This window comes from Eleutherodactylus coqui, chromosome 5 (genome assembly GCF_035609145.1).
Source record: "Eleutherodactylus coqui strain aEleCoq1 chromosome 5, aEleCoq1.hap1, whole genome shotgun sequence".
Taxonomy (NCBI): domain Eukaryota; kingdom Metazoa; phylum Chordata; class Amphibia; order Anura; family Eleutherodactylidae; genus Eleutherodactylus; species Eleutherodactylus coqui.
The window spans coordinates 73,353,992-73,374,519 of record NC_089841.1 but is presented as its reverse complement, the minus strand read 5'-3'; the positions used below and the strand labels follow the sequence as shown (position 1 = coordinate 73,374,519).

Below are 20,528 nucleotides of genomic sequence, written 5' to 3'. Positions count from 1 at the left end.
CCCCGCACTAGACTCGCTCCACTCCAATCCATACTAAATGCAGCAGCTAGACTCATTTTTCTATCCAGTCGTTACTCAGACGCCTCTGCATTATGCCAGTCGCTGCATTGGCTGCCCATCCACTGCAGAACTAAATTTAAACTCCTCTACCTCACTCACAAAGCTCTGCATAGCGCTGCACCCCCATACATCACCTCCCTACTGTCAGTACACCACCCAGCCCGCTCACTCCAATCGGCTAACACCCTCAGACTAAACACCCCTGTAATACGAACCTCTCATGGTCGCCTGCAGGACTTCAGCAGAGCAGCACCCATCCTCTGGAATGCTCTACCCCAAGGCATCCGGACAATTCCCGATGCACGAAATTTCAGACGTGCCTTAAAAACGCACCTCTTCAGGGAAGCATACCAAATCTCCTGACCTAGTCCCTTGCCCTCCCTATGGTTCCCCACCCTGTTTGCCTTCTAATAAATGATCTGTACATGAAATTTCCTTTTGCCTGTGTTCCCCAACCTTCACCTCCTGTACCACCCTCAACCCATTTGTGTCTAACCCAAGGTACCTGATATTGTAATTGTTGCAATTGTTGTATTGTTTTGCATTTATCCATGCCTGAAAGCGCTGCTGAATAAGTTGGCGCTATACAAATAAAGATTATTATTATTTATTATAATTACTTCACTGCCTATGAGTAAAACATTTATATTAGGGGAAGAGTGTATAATATAGGAGGTCAGTGTGTCGTTACTGAGCCTTGGGGTACAACTCACCCAGATAGGAGCTCTCATTTTTCCCTTGAATAACCTTTTCGAATGCATTGTCAGGAAAGATGGAAAACTGCTTTGCGTTCTGATGAACTATGGTGCCACTCCAGTCGTAAGCGCCAACAGCTCCCAACATCAAGGATGCCTGCGAGGCAGAATGGCATTGCATCAGTAATATATTCAGCGATCCAATGATATAGCTCTCTGATTTATAGAAATACAAAGGAGTATTTAAAACTTTTTGCATATTGTACATTTAGCATCAAAAATATCTGCTGACCTGTTTAATGTTGAAATACATAAAAAGATAGACAGACACTGGATGCCAACTTTATTAAAGGCACTCATCTAGTAGTACGTTGAACCTCCTTTGGTTTTCAGAACTGCAGCAATTCATTGTGGCATCCAGCTCCAGCTAAGAGCATGCCAAGAAAACATTGCCCACATTATTATTCCACCTACACCAGATTAAAGTGTTCACAACAGATAGGAAGGGTTCATCGTTTCATGCTGCTTGAGCCAAGTTCTGACCCTCCCATCAGCATGGTGCAAGAGAAATCTGGGTCGGGTAGGGTATCATTTCTCCATAGGGAGAGCATCTAGTGAGGAGACTTATAAGACCATCCATGCTCCTCTGGGAAATATGCAAATGACAGATGGAACAATACCTCTACAGCTTCACCTAATGGAAGGCAGCATTCCTGCAGGTCAATGTCAGACCTTTTTAACCGACCTTGTAACAATAACTGGCAATTATGAGGCAAAGCCCTCTCCAAAAGGAGAGGATAACCTTGTAGAGACAGCTGTTTCAGGTGACTGCCCCTCATGGGCAGCAGGTTTCTGGTTGGGCTAGTGAGAGGCCTATGATGTGGGTCAGGAAGGGTATTGTTTATCCTTAGGGAGAGCACCAAGGTGTGAGGAGAATTTAAGGCTGCCTATGCTCCTCTAGGAAATATGCAAATGGAAAGATGGAAACAATCTGTCTGGTTAAAAGGGCTGACATTGACTTGCGGGAATGCTACCTTCCAATAGGTGGTGCTATAGAGGCATTGTTCCATCTTCCCAGATGTGTTTTTCTACTGCTCAGTGATTCACTTTTTGTGCTCTTGTGCTCACTGAAGTCTCGTTTTTCTGTTTGTCTTGGACAGCAATCATGCCGGAACGGGTCGTCTGCTATTATAGGCCATCATTTCTATGAAAAATTGGGATTTATTATTGAAATTTAAACCATTTTCAGGTGCAAATTGCACAAAAAAATCTGTCAAACGTGCCATGCACTGAGTTATAAGCACTTAGGGGAAAATGTATTACTGCTTTTGCACTACAATTCTGGTGTAAATAGCACCTTTTTTTGTTGCAAATCAGTTTAGACAGATTTACTATTGATTTCACTCTACCCTTCAGAAGTGTCTAGTGGGCGTGGTTTGCTGCTTGACCACAATTTAAGACATTGACTAAATGTGACTTTTTAAAAAGTCCCAAATCTCGCTCCAGTAGCTGTGTGGTGTACAAAGTAACTCCACATCCCTAGACATATTTAAAGATGCAACAAACGTATCAATATTATGCAAGATTTGATAAATCGGTCACATTTAGACTGCAGAAATATGCCAGACAACTGGCACTGCCAATTCTCCTGATGATAAATGCTCCCCTTTATCCTTGTCTACAGAAGCAGATTACACAGACGTCATGGCTAGAAGGACGGTCAGCATACCTTAGCTTTTGAATATTGTGCACTGAAGCCAACTTGTGCCATTTCCATCTGGAAGGTTTCGCCTCCTTGTGTCGTACCTGCCGTACATAAAAGAGACTTAATCAGAGATATACTGATATATGAGGGACCTTTCACACGGGACGGAATAGACATACTAACATAGCATGTAAGGCTGAAAAAAGACATAGGTCCATCCAGTTCAGCCTATTACCCCCCAATGTTGATCCAGAGGAAGGCAAAAAAACCTAACAAACAATGAGGTAGAAGCCAATTTTCCCAATTTAAGGGAAGAAATTCCTTCCCAACTCCAAGTCTGGTTAACAGAATAATCTCTGGATCAACAACCCGTACAACGCACCACAAGCCACGGTAAATTCCACACCAACCTCTACAGGCCACCTGCAGATTTTGATGTGGAAGTGAAAATGACTTAAAACGAAGCCGCAATTTTGCATCAAAATCCGCAGTTAGACCTGTGGATTTTGGTGTAGAATTCCGCAGCTGTGGATTTGGCTGCTTTTTGCGGTGTAATTCCATCCTGTGCGAAAGGTCCCTATGGCTCTACAGAAAGAAGTACATGAAGGTTATGTCTGTGGCCCTCCAGCTGTTGTGTAAAGAACACCAAGGGCGGAACAAGATTCATCTGAGCCAATAGACAGTTAAAGCGAGCCCTCAGTCCTGGACAAACAACGATGGCTGCACCAGCTTCTCTGACTACTTGTATATCATTAAGCATCATTAGTATAAGACACTACACCTGCTTTGATTGACCAGTGTTGTTCATATGAGCCGTGCTGACCAGTCAGATCAGCATGTAGTGTCTTTGACTACCAATGCATGCTATGCACGATGTGCATCAGGTAGTCAGAGAAGACGCAGGGCCATCTTGGTTTGTCCAGGCCTGGTGGGTCACTTTAAAAGTTATGGGTCTCTTAACAAGAACTGTAGTAATACATAATGAGTCAAATTAAAGGGAACCTGTCAGGTAGTTTATGCTGTCCCCACTGGGGGAGTATAAAGTACCAAAAGAAATACTGATTCTAGTGGTCTGTCACTTATGGGCCAAGTTTTGGTAGATTTTGTGCACTGAGAGCAGGCAGTTCAGTCCAGATTGTTCATGAGGCTCGCCCTGCCATGACTGCACTTACTTAGTGATTACACGGCATACGAGGAAAGTGTCAAACACGGAGGGTCATAACATATTACTCATTTAGTGAAATCACTGAAGTGTAGGGGAACATGATGTGCAAATACTGTTGACCGAGAACCCGTGATGTACATTAGCTTTTAATTTTGGGATTGGCGCTGTATGTCTAGAAGTGATAGTTCTTTGTTACAACAAAAAGGGTTATAACAAGATAAAATGCTATTCCCTATCCACCGGATAAGGGGTAGCTATCTGATCGGTAGTGGTCTGACCCCTTGAGCTTGGCTGTGACCGTCAGTCCCAATTAACTGAATGAAGTGACATACACATGTTCAACCTCTGCTCCATTTATGTGGGGACCTTTGAGATCTTTGTTCTTATGATTGTTGGGGAACCCAACAACTGGACCCACTTATCAGAAAGTTATCTCCTATCCTGTGAAAAGGGAATACATTTCCATCTTAGCAAAATCTCTTTAACCTACTTAGTCTTTAGATGGCTGGCCTATAATTTGTCACTAACCGCTCTCTTGCCGAGCGAACTTTTACTGAGTTTGTTCAACTTTTACTCATCTGCCTTGTAACACCACTTGCTCCTGTCGACAAGTCTTTACTGGATGGTCTGGTTGAAGACCGCCCAATTGTCAATGAGGCCAAACAACAGTTCGATCCACTTGTAACCAGCAACCCCTTCACTTCAGAGACTGTTACTATGCCTTCATTCCTACTAGCTTTTATCCAGGGTTAATAAAAATGTATCTGGTTTCTCCCCAAAACAACACCCAGGTGTCTACAGGTTGTGTCTGGTATTGCATCTAAGCTTTATTCTATTCAATAGAGTTGGGCTGCAATCCCAGACACAACCCACAGACATGGGTACTGTTTTAGAAGAAAGCAGCCATGTATCTCTAATCCTAGACAACCCCTTTGAGTAGTCTTCTAAATACTGTACATGCTTAGAGGTCTCCACAAAGAGAAATTGTACCCTTCCTCACTGATTATTAATGTAATATTACCTTCAATACTAAAAATTCTCTCTCCCAGGGTCCCGGCTTGATCTAACAATGCCACTTCATCTGACACATTGAAGAAAAAACGCTCCTTAGGATTACTGGTGATGGCTTTGATTTCGCTGATGAGGTTCTTACTGTCGATACTGTATCTATTGTAGTAACCTAAAACCTACAGGAAAAAAAGTACTTTATTAAAGTGACTTTATAGATTTCCAGAAGGATCTACTGTATATACTTGTTGTTACATGTGCTACTGGGATCTGTAGTTCTAAGCTTCCTAGTAGCACAGCCCTCACAGGGTTAATTGATTGAGCTGGCTGTGGGTGTGGTACTTCCTGCTAGCCAATCTCCTGGGTCTGTGCTCACATATAAACCCAGCTCCTGGTCAGTCTCTGTCTGGTGTTCAGGGTGAGCAGTAATGATCCTTGTCTGTTGAAGTTTGCTGTGTGATTTGTGCCCTGTGCTGGTTCATGTCCGTTTGTTCATTTATATTTTGTTAGTTTTGTGTTAGCTTGCTGTGTGATCTGTGATCTGTGTCCTGTCCTGTTGCAGCTTGCCGTGTGAACTGTGTCTGGTGCTGCTGGACTCCTGGTTAGTGTAGGGACTAGCGGTATAGCCAGGAGCCGTGAAGTGGCCCGCCAGCTTTCATGTTTTGTACAAAATGTCAACTAATACCTGGTATTTATATTCAGCTTCCTATCTGTTACTAGTGTTTGCATTTTGGCTGCTGTATGCTGTGTATTCTGGCTCTGTGTGTCCTGTTGTTAAGTCCCTGTCATGTGGCATGTGAATGCGTCCTGTTCTGGTGCGTGGCTCCTAGGATCAGCTAGGGCCCAGATCCGAGGATTGCTGAGCTGCCCTTATTGGGGCAATGTCCCCGCTTAGGTAGGGCCAGGTCAACCTCCCAGTAGCACTGGGTCAGTTGCCTGAAACCCGTGTGAATACTGTGCGCAACCTGTGTGTGTGCCCAGTCCTCTTTGGTCACGATCATGTGGGTCCCATGCTTAGTTTGCCCACATGATCGTAACACTTGTATAAGACCTCACGTCAGGACTAACAGCTCCAGTTTTCTAAAAATTTTAAAAACCTGTGGTAGGTGCTGTAGGTAGATGGGACACTTAGCTATCGAGGGGCAGTTGCATACAGATGAGTGGAGCAGCAGGGCTCATGATCGACTGGGGAACATTGGACTCCTGCTCTTGTGATCGATGGAGGTCCCTGTGGTTGGACTCCCAGTGATCAAACACGCATTCCCTATTAGGTCTATATTGGATAAGTTTCGAACTTGGGAGAACTCCTTTACAAAAGGTTTCCCATCAGAACAGCCCTTCACTATATGCATTGTTAGGACATATGGACAACACTCATCACTAACAATCAGCTGTCTTTTGGGGGTCTTAGAATATATAACGGTGCTTTCTCACATCTGTAAGGGGATTTTCCTAAAAGACTAATGGGTTACCATGGTGATGAGCAATCATGCGAAAATTTGTGTAACAATTCAGACGTATGCAACAATTTGTGCAACAATCCACTCAGAGCATGCTCAGAAGGACATACGGTCATTGACCATCTCCCAGGTAATAAGAAGAAAATTGCTGCTGCAGCACCAGGGAGAAGGTGTAGGGCTGTGTGAGAGGTTAGGTGCTTCTAGTAGATGCAGTGTTCGATCAGGATAGCGACAACAGTAAGAGAGAGCCCATAGACCAAGGAAGTATAGTTGAGCCTATAACAGTGAGTGTGATGACCTGCAGACACCAGAGAAGATGCATCATGCAGAGAAATAGGAAAAGGACTGCTAACTATCACAGCAGTCGGAGGATGACATTGCATACTACTGGAGAGAATCAACATATGTGAACTGGAATTGCTTCACAGCCACACATGGACTGTGAAAGGTAATTTCGAAGTGTCACGCATTGGGACCGTAAGTGAGAGCAGCCCCATAATGTGTACACCTGCTAGAGACTTAGCAGTCCTGCTATCATGAATATAAAACAATCTATACCTCATTAGCACTAAGCACCAGGCTGGAGTATGAGAACTAGCTACAACTAGCCTTGAACCACAAGACATTTGACTTAGAACTCTTCTGTTGAAATTTCCTTCATATTCCACCAGGTACAGCAGGTATCTTTATATCCATGGACTCTGAGCATTATGCTCATTCTGCCGATGTTAATGGTCTATGGTGAAGTTGAGTTTTAACTGTGTACAGTGTGCTGTGAATTGTGCAAATTCCCCCATTTGTGAATGTACTCTTAAGGCGATGTCTGTGGCGGGACCACCCCATAAAATTAGGAATTACTTACCGCAATGCCAAATCTGGTAATCTTATCCTGTTCACAACGCGAGATGACTTCTTTTAGTATTGCATTGTCATGAGATTCACCATCAGTAATGACCACCATCACCTTATTGGCATTTGGCCGACCTCCATACTCAGCAGAGAACGCATACTGTCTATTGTGCACGGAGAGAGATAGTTTATTAACTGGTTGACTGAGAATGGATTACTAGAAGAGCTCTATGATCTTATCATACCTGGTATAGTCAATGGCCTTGAAAGTATTTGTCTGATCTCCTCCCATCTGAGTGATGCTCGATATTGCACTTTTCATATCATCTTTATTCGTGTAGGTGTTCATTCTAAACATGGTGCTGGGGTAGTTCCCGTACTGTATGAGACTCACCTTCAAATGACAATTATCTACAATTATCAAAAGTATCGAAATAATAAAGCTGTCCATAGACGGTACCATTCCTCCCACCATTTGAATGGAAATCTGCACTATAGTCTATTTGTCACTTCTTGATGCAGATTCCATGCAGCATCTATGCTGGGTTCTGCACAGGTGAGATGGCCCAACTGAATGAAGTCAATTAGGTTGCAGATTGGCAGCAGATTTCAATGCAAATCATGGCGGAAATCCAAAAGAATATTAACACTTTCCTATTTGTAGCACTGTCCCACTCCGGTTGGTGCTATCCCCATTGCTCTGGTCTTTGGTGCTCTTCCTTTTGCTCTAGATGCAACGTAATGTGAAGTGCTGATGCAACATAAAATGTCACACATCATTACATGGGCACCAATGTATCCCCCCCCCCCTTCCCCCTCTACTTTACCATACTTGTGAAAACTCCCTGCAGCTACTTCTACTGAGACCAGTGTAAGGTGAACAGTGTAAGCTGGGGACCAAGCAGTGTAGATGTCTATTTGCTGGAGGTCCACATGGCAAGGCTTGAATTGTAAATATATGGTAAATTACATTTCCACTATGATACTGCGTGAAGCTGTTATTTAATAGTTTTCTTTAACAAAGAATGATATTCAGTTCTGTACATAATTTAGTTATTTCAAACCAGAAATCCATCTGATATAATCTAACAATACCTGAGTCTTTGTCGGTCCAATGTCTAAGCCCTCCACAAACTTCTCCAAGAAATTCCGTACGGCTGACCAGGGGTAAATACTATTGGAACCATCACACACGATAGCAATGTCGATGTAAGAAGAACAGGCTAAGTGGCAAAACACAATCTTATTAAAAGTAAGAAGAACGAAGAAGAAGAAAATATAAAGAAAATGATTATTGTGAAGAAGCAAGAAGAAAGAAAGAAGAAAAACTGCAAAAAAGAAGAAAGACTAAAGAATTATTGTAGAGAAGAGGAAAAAGAAGGAAAAGGAATTACTGCAATGAAGAAGTAGAAGAATAACTTCGAAATAGAAGAAAGAAGAATAACTGCAAAGAAGGAGAAGTAAAGTAGAATTATTGTTAAGAAGTAAGAAAGAAGAAGAATTATTGAGAAGAAGGAAGAGGATATTATGAAGAAGGTTGCTTGTATGACATAACATTATATATTATGACTAGCTGATATACCCGGCTTCGTCCAAGTTAATTTGGTACTGGTGTTTATCTGTTGTTCACACGGAAAATCTTATGAAGTGGTGGTTACTTTAGAGATACCGAGGAAAAAAATATGTTTACCATTTTGCATGGTTCTTTGCGTTACCCAGGAAACACCATGTGGAGGCAACCATGGGATGTTTCCTTTATATAAAATGACATCAGGAAGTGAGAGAATTAGATTCCGTACGTAAAATTTGGATGCTAATTCTTTTGCGCTAGAATTGAATAATCGAGTTGGGACCCATTAACTTTTCCTATTTTTGACATAATCTATGCTTGTGCAAAATTTCATGTTTGTACGACATTGGGAAGTTGGAGAATTAGTGGCGAGTCAGTCAGTGAGTGAGTCAGTGAGGGCTTTCGGCTTTATATATATAGATTGTATGCTATTAATTATAAATAATATATCTATGACAATAACAAGGAAGAGAGGAATAGATACAGCAACAACCTTCATTAATATAAACACAATTTACAGGTTTCACTTACTTTGAAGAGCTGGAGAAAAGCTTCTTAGTACTTGGAAGGTAGGACCTATGTCAGTGCATACCCCGGTAGCATAATACGTCTTTCCACACTGCTGTGCCCATAAAGGACCACATGTCTACAACACAGAAACAAAGACACATTGAATGGCCCCTGCTGTAGATATACCCTTCTACCGTGTTTCCCTGAAAATAATCCCTACCCCGATTTTCGGGTGACAGGGGGTTTGGGGGGCTTGAAATATAAGCCCTCCCCCCAAAATAAGCCCTAGCTAAACCACATGAGAAAAAAACAGCAATACTCACCTAGCCAGCACTGGCTTCCATGTCCTGAGCAATGACACAGCACTCTCTTTCTGGTGACGGGGCTGTGAATACCTCGCCTCCAGCAAGCAAGTGCTGTGATTGGATCACGAGCGCCACTGGCACAGCCATTCAGTGAATGACATCACTGAATAGCTATGATTGGTTCATTGAGCACCGGCTTTGATTGGCTGAGTAATTGCATTCGTGATCCAATCACAGCACTCGGTTGAAGGAGGTGGGATATTCAAAGCCTCGTCACCAGAAAGAGAGAGCTGTGTCAATGCTGAGGATTGCACTGCAGCCTGCCTCAGCGCTGGATACCAGCACGAGGGACCCAGACGCTGCAAGCCAGGTGAGTATAAGACCCACCAAAAATAAGACACTGTGCCTCTTTTGGGGCAAAAATTAATATGACAGTGTCTTATTTTCAGGGAAACACGATACCATTCCTGTAATCACGTGCACAACATCCAGAACTATACCCCATGATACAAGACATAGTAACATTGTATGTAAGGCTGAAAATCTATATGTCTGTCCAGTTTAGTTTATTATCCTTACTGTTGACCTAGAGGAAGGTGAAAAAAAAGCTCAATGAGGTGGAAGCCAATTTTCCTCACTTTAGGGAGAAAATTCCTTTCCGACTCAAATCTGCCAATTGGAATACTCCCTGTATCCCGGACCCTTCTGAAGTAATTAGTGACTATAATATATAAGATTGTAACACTCAAGAATAGCCTCCAGGCCCCTCTTAAACTCTTATTGAATTTGCCATCACTCTGTCCTCAGGCAGAGAGTTCCATAGTCTGACTGCTCTTACAGGAAAGAACCCCCTTCTATGTTGATGTAGAAACCTTCTTTCCTCTATATGTAGAGAGCGCCCCCTTGTTTCAGTCACAGTCCTGGGTATAAATAGATGATAGGAGAGATCTCTGTATTGACCCTCATATATCTATACATAGTTATTAGGTTGCCCCTTAGATATCTTTTTTATAAACTACATAACCTCAAATTTGATAACCTCTTTGGGTATTGTAGTCCACCCATTGATTTTATTAATTTATTTGCCTACCTCTGAACCTGCTCATGGGCTGACTTACAAGAATGGAGATGAGAGGAACTCGTATGTGCTCTTGAGTGAATTACAGTATGGCCCATCACAGTACCTCTGGTGGGCACAACTTTTTACACCATAATTAAATGCATGAACCTTCCTGGTCAACACATCTTAGTCTTATTAAACGGGTATTCCCATTTTAGACATTTATGTCATATCCACAGGTGTGAACCTGCCATCTATTGTGTATCGTAAAAAAGTAGTCCCTTCACCTCCATCCCGCCTGCATGCTTGGCGGTTTCCATATTCCCCATAGATGTGAATAGAAAAAGTCATGACTCACAGGTGTATACCCTTGATCAGGTGGATATGCCATAATTGTCTGAGATGGAAAACCCCTTTAAACTTTTTTGGTGTACGATTTCTAGCGGATATTTAACTCATAGAAAACTGGACTGAACATTAACCATTAAAGCCATGCGGAATAACAGGAACATTATTATTTTGTTTCAACATACAATAAATCCTCCTGTATCTTCATTTCTTATCAATGTCAGTCCAAGGTTCATCTCCTCCTTTACCTCGGTAACATTTGGGATCACAGTTGCACCTGCAAGATAAATATGTACTTTACTACAATTGACTGTTACATGAGAACCACTAAAAGTGTAGACTGGGACAGAGTGGGCAGAGTCATATCATTATCATTAGAGGGTGTTCAAGGTAAAGAGATTCTCCCATCTTATAAAACTGACAGCATACCGCTATATGTCATCACTTTATCATTGAGGTGGCCTGACCTCTGGAACTATCACTGATCACGAGAACAAAGGAGAAGCAGGCTTATTTAGTCCTATGTGCTCTTCACTGTTTTCCCTATACAATGGCCCCATGACTACCTACTGTAAAGGGAAACTTTAGCATGGTCCCATTCAAACTCCCAACCCTGGGGGTGGAAGTGCTGCTATGCAGGGAAAATTTTGAGAAAATGATGTAAACCTGCAGCTGCTATGGTATCAGAGGGAGATTAGGCTCCTTTTGGATACAGTGAACTCAATAATGCAGTGTGTCGTAAGGTCCAAAACTCTCCTTAGTGGTTGCTTCAGGCAGCTAGAATTTATTCTCTAACCCTATGCCTAGTGCAGAGGATTTGAGGTTCTGTGTTAAAAAGTGGAGCTCTGCCCACCATCATCAGTCTGTCAGCTCCTGGGACACACATAAGTTAAAATTAGGGTCTCCTAGGAACCAACAGGCTGAAACCAGTGATATGAGTCTTACCACATACTCACCTTCCCTGCCATTCCCACACTGTCAAAGTTCCCACTAAATACACATAGAATGAGTGGACTATATAGTGCACACACAAGTAGTCCATCGGATGCAATCAGTGGGCACTTTTACAGAGCGGGAACAGCAGGGAAGGTGAGTATGAGACTTACATTGCTAGATGCAATGTTTAGTTTATGCAGCTCACAACATTCAACAGACTCCATTTAAAGGGAATCTGTCAACAGGTTAATACTGCCTGAACCCCAGACAGCGTGAACCTGGCACAGGTATGCACATTGCACCCATGTACAGTTGTACCTTGGGTTAAGAGTTTAATTCGTTCCATGACGAAGCTCTTAGCCCAAAACACTTGTAAGTCAAATCAATTTTCCTCAATGAAATGAATGGAAAAGCCATTTCTCTGTTTCGAATGATGAAGCTTTCCCACTGATTTCAATGGGGATGGCATTGCGTGGGTGCCGATGCCCTACTGCTTTCAATGGAGCAACGCCATCCCAATTGAAATCAATAGAATGCTGGGCACCCCTGCAGTGATTTTAAATATAAGGGCTTATATTTAAAGCCCTTCACTGAAAATCCTCCCTAGCTGTAGTAAAATATATATACTCACCTGTCTGCTGGGGTTCAGTTGCGTCTAGCTGCTGCTTGTTCTCCCTGCACTGCTCTGAAGCTTTTCAGCAGGCGGGGATTAAAAATGCAGGGAGAACAAGCGGCGGCCAGACACGCCTGACCCCAGCAGCGGCGGACAGGTGAGTATATATTTTTTACTACAGCTAGGGAAGATTTTCAGGGAAGGAACTTATATTTAAAGCCCTTCTGCAAAAATCACTGCAGGGGTTGCGGCAGACCATTGCTTTCAAAGGACCCACTGGCAGCAGTGGCGGCGACCCCATTGAGAGCAAGGCTCGTAACCCAAGTTCTTGCTCTTAAATCAGAGCAAAAATTTGGGAGAGAGCCTGCTCTCAAGTCAAAAAGCCTATAAGCTGAGGCACTCACATCCCAAGGTATCACTGTATGTCTTATTTTGAAACGTTGCATTATTTCAGAATAAACATGTTTTGAAGTTTGATGTGGAAAGGGCACTCCGAGTCACAGTAGTGGTGACTGTATTATGTAGAGTGACAGCTCTTTCCTTGCCCGTGTATCGGAGGGGAGAGGTCACATGGCGCCAATTAAGTGACTTGAAGCACCCTTCTGAGTCAGACTTCATAATATGCTTATTCTGAAACATTGCAGTATTTTAGAATAACATATATGCAGGGGCAATGTCACTGGTTCATAGGAAACATGAATCTGGTGACAGGTTCCCATTATAAGGGAACATCAGTGAAAGCACATTTTCCATCTCTGCCCTCTCACCTAATTGCCTGTCTCCTCTGTGTATTCCAGCCATGTCCCTGCAGTTTATCAGGTACCATCTTGAGGCTAAAATCTTTTCTTTCAGTTTCACATCTATCCCACGATGCATCAGCACAGCATTAGCTAGAGGTTATACTATTTTTTGCCTGCAGGGGGACACTTTTATTATCATTATCTTCCAGTTTCACCCAATTAAGCTACAGATCATAAGTATATATAGTTAGGAGGATGAGCTGTGATCTCCTCTATTATAACTATTTGACAGGAGTTGTGTGATGATCAAAAGTAACTATGCTTGGAATGTCTGTGTCCCCCTCTACGCAGTTTCTGTGGTAGATCCATGTAACAGCATCACAAAGGCTGAGAAACTGACTAGTTTCAGACAACATAACCCCAAGTAGTTTTGCGCTGGTCAGAATTGAGATCACCTGACCACCTGAGGAAAAAGAGGCCATTCAGACAGTAAGGAATAACTAACCAAGGTAACACTAGCTCACTTATATATACTGCGGGATAGCAGCATAATGAATGAATTTAAAAAAAAAATCACTGGACTGTCCCTTTCAAATTTCAGAAGTATTTAATAAATTCCTAATTTTGTGAGTTTGTTTGATAATGACATGAAGAACTTACTTGCCAAGTTCATTTTCTCACACCGTGCTTGTGAGTTCAGAGGACATTTATAGACATCTCCCATCCTGTTCTTAGGATAGCCGCTCCAAGGAGAGCTCAATAGTAACCTAAGTGATGGGAATATGTGCTAGTCTTACTATGCATTTTTGATACTATTACAATGCAATAATAAATAACATATAATAACAGTACATTTACAATTCAAGTCTTTTTTAGTTTAGCAAGTTGGCAGACAGAAAAACTTCAGTTGTCTCCTAGTCTTCATGCACCTCACTCAGGCGCCCATCCGGGCTTCCTGTCTGAGGGTTTCTTCAGACATTCTGAAAATGCCATTCAGCCTCTGAAGCCTGTCGTTTGTCAAACAGAGACCAAAGCATTATGGCTGACAAAATACACTTAAGTGTTTTATTGCACGGAGTGGAATAAGACGTCACTGAAAAAATTCTACTATACCACACACAAGGTTTTTTGTGGTCTGTAACTAAAGGCATACAATATATACATGGAATGGCTGCTTTATTAGAAACACCCATCTGTAGCGCTTTGGACTTCCTTTGGCCATCATACTTATAACAATTCACTGTCTTGTAGACTTTACTAGGTATTGAAATCATTCTACAGGAATATCAGCCCATGTGGACAGGAAGCAGCCCCGGCAAACCAGGGCAGATGCCAGTACCCACCGAACCAGGGGAGGGCCACTTCCTTTGCAAGCCTGAGAGATGGGTCAAAGGGGGCCCAGGCTGCTTGTGCACTACACCCTTTGTATGCCTTATCTATGTGCAAGTATAATACCAAGTAGCCCCCCCACCCCCAATATGTGGTAGGTGCGTGAGTGGTTGTTCATTAGTATTTTGTCCCTTTACAATGCCCATCCATACTATAATTTGGCTGTCTGCATGTTGAGGGATGTAGGGTTTATATCTGCCCTTATATGTTGTATTACTACATTAGTAAGTATATGGTCACATTCTAAAAAAAGAAAACTTTCCACCATGGCCAAGACTCTTATACTCTAGGCAACTGCAAAGTAAAAACACAACAGTAATACCAGATTATATATATTTGTCATTCATGGTTGGAAGTTTGTTTAAAAGAAATCCTAAATATAATAAAATCTACATCTATGATATATGGGGGAAGGGAAAGGGACTTGTTATTTGTATAGTGCCAAAATATTCCGCAGCACTTTTCAGGTAATTTATATTATATGATAATATTTTTGCAGTGGCGTTTTTAAAAAAATGTTACACGATTCCACTTCTGCAGCATCTATGTATCACTGTATATACCAAGCTGCAGAATGCCATTCACTAGCAAACCCATCACAGAGCTTGTTTGATGGCTCACTGTTTTAGGGTACTTTTACACAGCCCAACAGTTGCCCAAGTGATTGCTCAAAAGAGCGATTATCCTGTGTGAAAACTTAAGAGACCAACAGTTGTCCTGTGTAAAAGTACCAGAACTCTAATTTGGTCATAAATTAGTTTAGAAGTTCTTTCAGTAGAGGAGAGAGAAAGAGACTGGAGACCAAGCAGTCAGATGAGCTCATTGGTGGATCTGCCAGTAAATAGCATTCTGCAGTTTGCTATATACAATGAAACATAGAAGCTGCAGAAGCTAAAAGGTGCAAAGTTTTTAATAAAACCTTATTGCAAAAATGTTTTTTAGCCAAATATACATTCACTTTAGTTTTTATAAAAAAAAATGTCTCAAACATGTCCAGAGGCTTTACTCCCATTCTGCTACAGGGATTGCCTTGGCCTGAAGCAGGACCAGAATGCAGTGCTCCTCTCTTCTTACACCACACATCAGACCATAGGATGTTCTTCACCAGCCTCTGTAGACTTCATCCTATCTACTGTGTTCACAGTAAGAGCTTTCCATTGCTAGCCAGATCACACTACTCTGCAAGAGTTATAGCCCTACATCTTATTATTGCTCTGTTCTTTTCTTCACTCTCATATGTTATAAAATGATTATTTAGAGTCTAACATGTGGAAGAATTGGTATAGGACACAAGTTGGGTTAGGTCTCTGATTCTGCAAGCTATAGTCAGGTATAGACAGATCCAGCGCTATATCTTAATACTGGTGTCCTATATTGAAGTAATAATAGCACACTTGAATAGGACGGCATGGATGCACTACACAGTAGTATGGTTTACAGCCCCTGGGGCCTCTGGAACATAGATTTTTTAATTTGGTGTGACTTAGAAAGGCAGGGAAAGTGGATTTCTGCTTCTCACATGCTACTCTTCAACTTTGTAATTGGGTTTTACTCTTTATCTCTTACAGGGGTCACAACACAAAATTGAAATCCATGTTCCGGGGTCCTAAGGGCCCGTGCACTGTACCATTGTGTAGCGCATACATTCCTTCCTATTCAAGTACGGTATTATTTCAACATTAGGCAGCAGTATTCAGATATAGCACTGGATGGGATATTTTTGGTCAACTTTATGTTTTTAAGGTTGCTGAATCTAAAAATGACCCCCATTTTCCCCATCACATACAGTTTTTTTACAATATATGAGAGGTTTACATTATAAAGGCATGTGAGCGATAAAAAAAAAACCCAAAACACAATTTAATTACAATGAACTAAACATATTTATTAAAAAATACATTCATGATACATTTATCATTCTGTGTTCACTCTTTTTGGCTGTGAAACCTTTTCTTCTTCTCTTTGATGCTCTTTTGATCACGTTTTCGCTTTCCATTTTTCGTTTCCCGCTTGAGCATCCAACAGTAGTCAGCTAGCATGGAGACATCCCAACTTCCTTGGTAGCGTCTCTCGATATCACGGACATCCTGGTGAAATCTCTCACCCTCCTCTTCACTGCAAGCTTCCTAGTTTTCGAGGGAATAATCGACATAGGAGTTTAAGAAATGAATTTTTAAGCTCATCTTGCATCCTTGAGCTTTAAACGCAGCCAACATACGTTGTACAATGGTTTTGTAGGGAGGGTCTTTAGTATTCTCCAAAGACTTGTGCACTACGTCCTTGAAAGTGTCCAACGCTTCTTTTTCTTTTTCACCCATTGTTTCTGAAAAGATGGGATCAAATAAGAGTTTTCGTATGTCAGGGCCAGTAAAAATTCCCTTTTTCAACTTGGCTTCAGACAGTTTTGGCAACTTGGAACACAGATATATGAAACATTCCCCATCTTTTGGCAGTTATTTAATGTAAAGAGGTGGTAATAAAATCTTTTCAGGTGGAACCAAGGTAGTATTAATGCCATTTTTTCACCGGGGGTTTAGGCGCCTCGCAGTGGCCAGTCAGTTTTTGTCCAATGGAGGTCTTTGAGTCGACTCTCCCACAAGCATAGGAAGCAGGGATATTTCGTATAACCAGCCTGCCGGCCCAACAACATGGTTAGTATTTTGAAGTCACCACAAACCCTCCAGCGATGTTCTTGATAGTTGATTTTCTTAAGAATCACAGCCAAATCATTATAGTTTTCTTTCAATTGCACTGAGTGTCCTATAGGAAGTGATGCAAATGTATTCCCATTAGGCAGCAAGACTGCTTTGAGGCTTGTTTTAGGTGAATCAATGAATAGGCGCCAGTCAGATGGACCATATTCTATTTCAAAACACTTCATGAGCCCTTGAACATCATTACAAAAAACGAGTTTTTCCTCAGAAAACTGAGTGAATCCCTTCTCTCGGTATCTGTACCAAGAAAATTATGTTCCAGGTGACAGCAGGTTGTTATTGTTTAGTCTTGACCCTAGCAATTCGGCTGCTTGTTTGGAAAGGCCTAAATCTCTAACTAGCTCATTGAGCTCGCTCTGAGCAAAAGGTTGGGGTCTTTCATCAACAGAAAAACCTGAGCTGAATTCGTCCTGGGGAAATAATGGGTCTTCGTCCTCCAATTCACTAGGGATACTTTCCAAACTAGAAGGTGAGTGTGGAATTGGTATTTCAGAGCTATAAGGCACTGGACGAATAGCTGAATTAAGGTTTAGGTAGGGGATTTTCTTTTTATTTTTGTATTAAAGCCTTTCACATCTACGGAACAGAAAGAGCAGTTAGTAGTGTGATTTTGCTGTTCACGCCACATCATAGGAATGCCAAAACTAAAGGAGTTTTTCTTGCCTTTAAACCACAAACAAAGATCTTCCTCGCACCTTCTGCACACCTTGTGAGGAGCCTATGATTTGTCTTGATCTCCAAGTTTCATTATTGCCTAGGATTTTTAGAATGAAAAATAGGACACCAGATTTCAGGTTAAAGGAAAATGTCCTGCTTAAGTAAACTAAAAACATGAGTTTTGCAAAAAAAAAACTGGACGTGATAGCATTTTTTTGTGTTTTTTCCAGGTTTCAGTGAGTAAAAAATCTATAAGAAACAGTAAAAAAATCTTATGCAGTTTTTTGGTCGCAAACATATGTAGTTATATTGTCCAGACGTGGGGAAGTGATTATTATGAGACAGGATGGAATAAAAAAAGGTTTAAGAAAGGAGACAGATTTACTAACAGCTGCTTATTAGTAAGCCATCATTACAAGATTTATACAGCTCGTTGGTTTAAATACATTATACAGCTGCTGATAATATAGAGAGCAACATACCCCCATTCATCATGTGCTAACTTATGGGGGAGAGAAAATGGGTAACGCACTTTATCATAGGCCGAAAAGCAATTACAAAGTATAAAACAATATGTGCTCTCTTGTTTTAGAGCTCGAACAGTCAGCTATAACATTATAACCAGATACCTAATATCAGTCTATCTAGTGCCACCAAAAGAGCTCTGTAACTTGGAGTCCCACAAGACCTCAGAAGGTGGCCAGTGGTATCTGGAACCAAGATGTTAGCAGCAGATTTTTTAAGTCCAGTAGGTTGTGAGATGAAGCCTCCATGGATTGGATGTTTTTCGGCACATCCTACAGCTGTCATCACCTTGATCTCTTTGTCATGTTTCTCACTCTTTTCCTGAATAGTTATTTGTCGTATGGCCAGGTGCATTATCCTACTGAAAGTGGCGTCTGCCATTAACAAATGCTGCTGCTATGAAGGGTACATGGAGTACATGGTCTGTAGAATGTTAGGTAAGTGGTAGATGTCACATCCATGTTATTGCCAGAACCCAAGGTTTCCCAGCAGAACATTACCCAGAGCATCACACTGCCTCCACCAGCTTGCCTTCTTCCCATAGTACATCCTGATGTCATGTCTTCTCCTATGAAGAGCACTTCCACTTTGCTTTCTCTCCAGTTTTCAGAAATGAGCCATATTCGTTTACACAGTTTGACCAAGTGAGTCAATTGTGATGGGTTATGACCGACTTAATAGGATATCCTGAATACTAAATCCAAGATTTACTCAAAGATGGCTAAAAAAGAAATCTAATTTTTAAAGAGAGTCAGAACTTCAATCAGCTGTTATTCAGGTTCCAAGACACATAAGGTGAAATGTAATATTACATGGTGGCCATTGAAATGAATGGTAGAGTAAGTGATACATGTATTGGTGGAGTAGGGTTTGTTTTTGTGAGCAATCCCTTTAAAGTTAAGTTTCCAGTTTTCAGGTTACCTACCTTAATCTCCCTCTCTCTTTGATTTTCTGTCGTATCTTCTTCCATCTCACATTGTAATCAAAACTATGAAATATACAATATCTAAGCTGGCACAGGGGCCTATAAATGTAAAAAACCCAAGGACACATGTAAATCTGTAGTTTGCCCTATCCTGTATAAAGACTTTTGCTTTATATGTCCCAGGAGCCATTTCACCCCTCCTAACTCTCACAAACCCTGTCTCCAGAAGTAGCCCTCCTCCACTTAGGAGATCAGAAACACTAAGTTCCACTTCTGGCTAGGCCCCACCCCTGAGGACTAGAACATTATTAATATTTCTTTTAGGCTGTTTGTCTCAGGGACATGCAGACAGACAAACAGCATGGGCCAGTATTCACTTTTACAATTCATTTCTATGGTTAGTAAGCCAGTAAAATGTAATTCCCTAGCCCAATTTAATAACAAATACTACATAGTTAGTAAGTGAACCCCACCTAGCACTGTGCTTACATAAAATCAATAGAATGAAATAGTTCTCTACATTAGAGGTATGGTTTAAAGCTTACCAGTTTCCATCTTGATTGCTAAACTGTTGTACTGCGTAACCGAATTGTACACCCGGTGGTCCAGAGAATATTTTATTGCCTGAGAGTCCAATATTGTATGGACTGCAAAATTTCAAAAAGGCACCTGAAATAGGGCAAATATGGAGATAACTTTTAAAGAGAGGTAGCAGAAGGCATAAAGAATTAAAAGATGACCGGTCATAAACAATAAGTCAGGAGGCTCCACAACAAAATTGCCTAAATAACAATGCTATACAGCAAAAAGTAATATTTTGTAGAGTGCTTAAAGGGGTTGTGCCAAGTATGAAACTAATCTTCTATCCACAAATACATGTGAATTACAGGGAATACATGTTTACTCAGTGGAGGCCTGACCGCTGGTACCCCACCAATCTTGAGAACACGGGTCTTGTATGACCTCATATGTATGGAGCGGCAGTCGAGCTTGCATGCGGCACCCCCTATTCATCTCCATAAAATTGATGGAGATTGTGGAATATAGTGCTCAGCAATCTTTGTCAGTCCCATTTAAGCAAGGTCATACGAGAACTCTGTTCTCGTGATCGGCAGAGGTCTCAGCAGTTGGACCCCACTGATCAGACAGTTATACCCTATCCTGTGGATAAACAGTAAGTGTTAAACTTCGCACAATGCCTTTAAGTAGCAATGTTACACAATACTATCATTGTCACCAAATAACATAACAAATACATAAACTAACAGTAACAGTGCGATGTAATTAAAGGGGT

General features: G+C 41.5%; 1 protein-coding gene across 1 annotated transcript in view; it reads right to left on the bottom strand.

Annotated features, from left to right (window-relative positions):
• Nucleotides 1-20,528, bottom strand: part of ITGA2 (integrin subunit alpha 2) — a 125,151-nt gene that overhangs the window by 61,656 nt on the left and 42,967 nt on the right. The window contains exons 2-11 of the mRNA XM_066602727.1: nt 19,780-19,903; nt 13,685-13,791; nt 10,921-11,012; nt 9,044-9,158; nt 8,038-8,165; nt 7,188-7,336; nt 6,956-7,106; nt 4,647-4,812; nt 2,485-2,561; nt 774-912 (exon numbers count right to left, since the gene is read on the bottom strand). Coding sequence (XP_066458824.1) covers nt 774-912; nt 2,485-2,561; nt 4,647-4,812; nt 6,956-7,106; nt 7,188-7,336; nt 8,038-8,165; nt 9,044-9,158; nt 10,921-11,012; nt 13,685-13,791; nt 19,780-19,903 — 1,248 coding nt within the window. The remainder of the gene's footprint in view (nt 1-773; nt 913-2,484; nt 2,562-4,646; nt 4,813-6,955; nt 7,107-7,187; nt 7,337-8,037; nt 8,166-9,043; nt 9,159-10,920; nt 11,013-13,684; nt 13,792-19,779; nt 19,904-20,528) is intronic.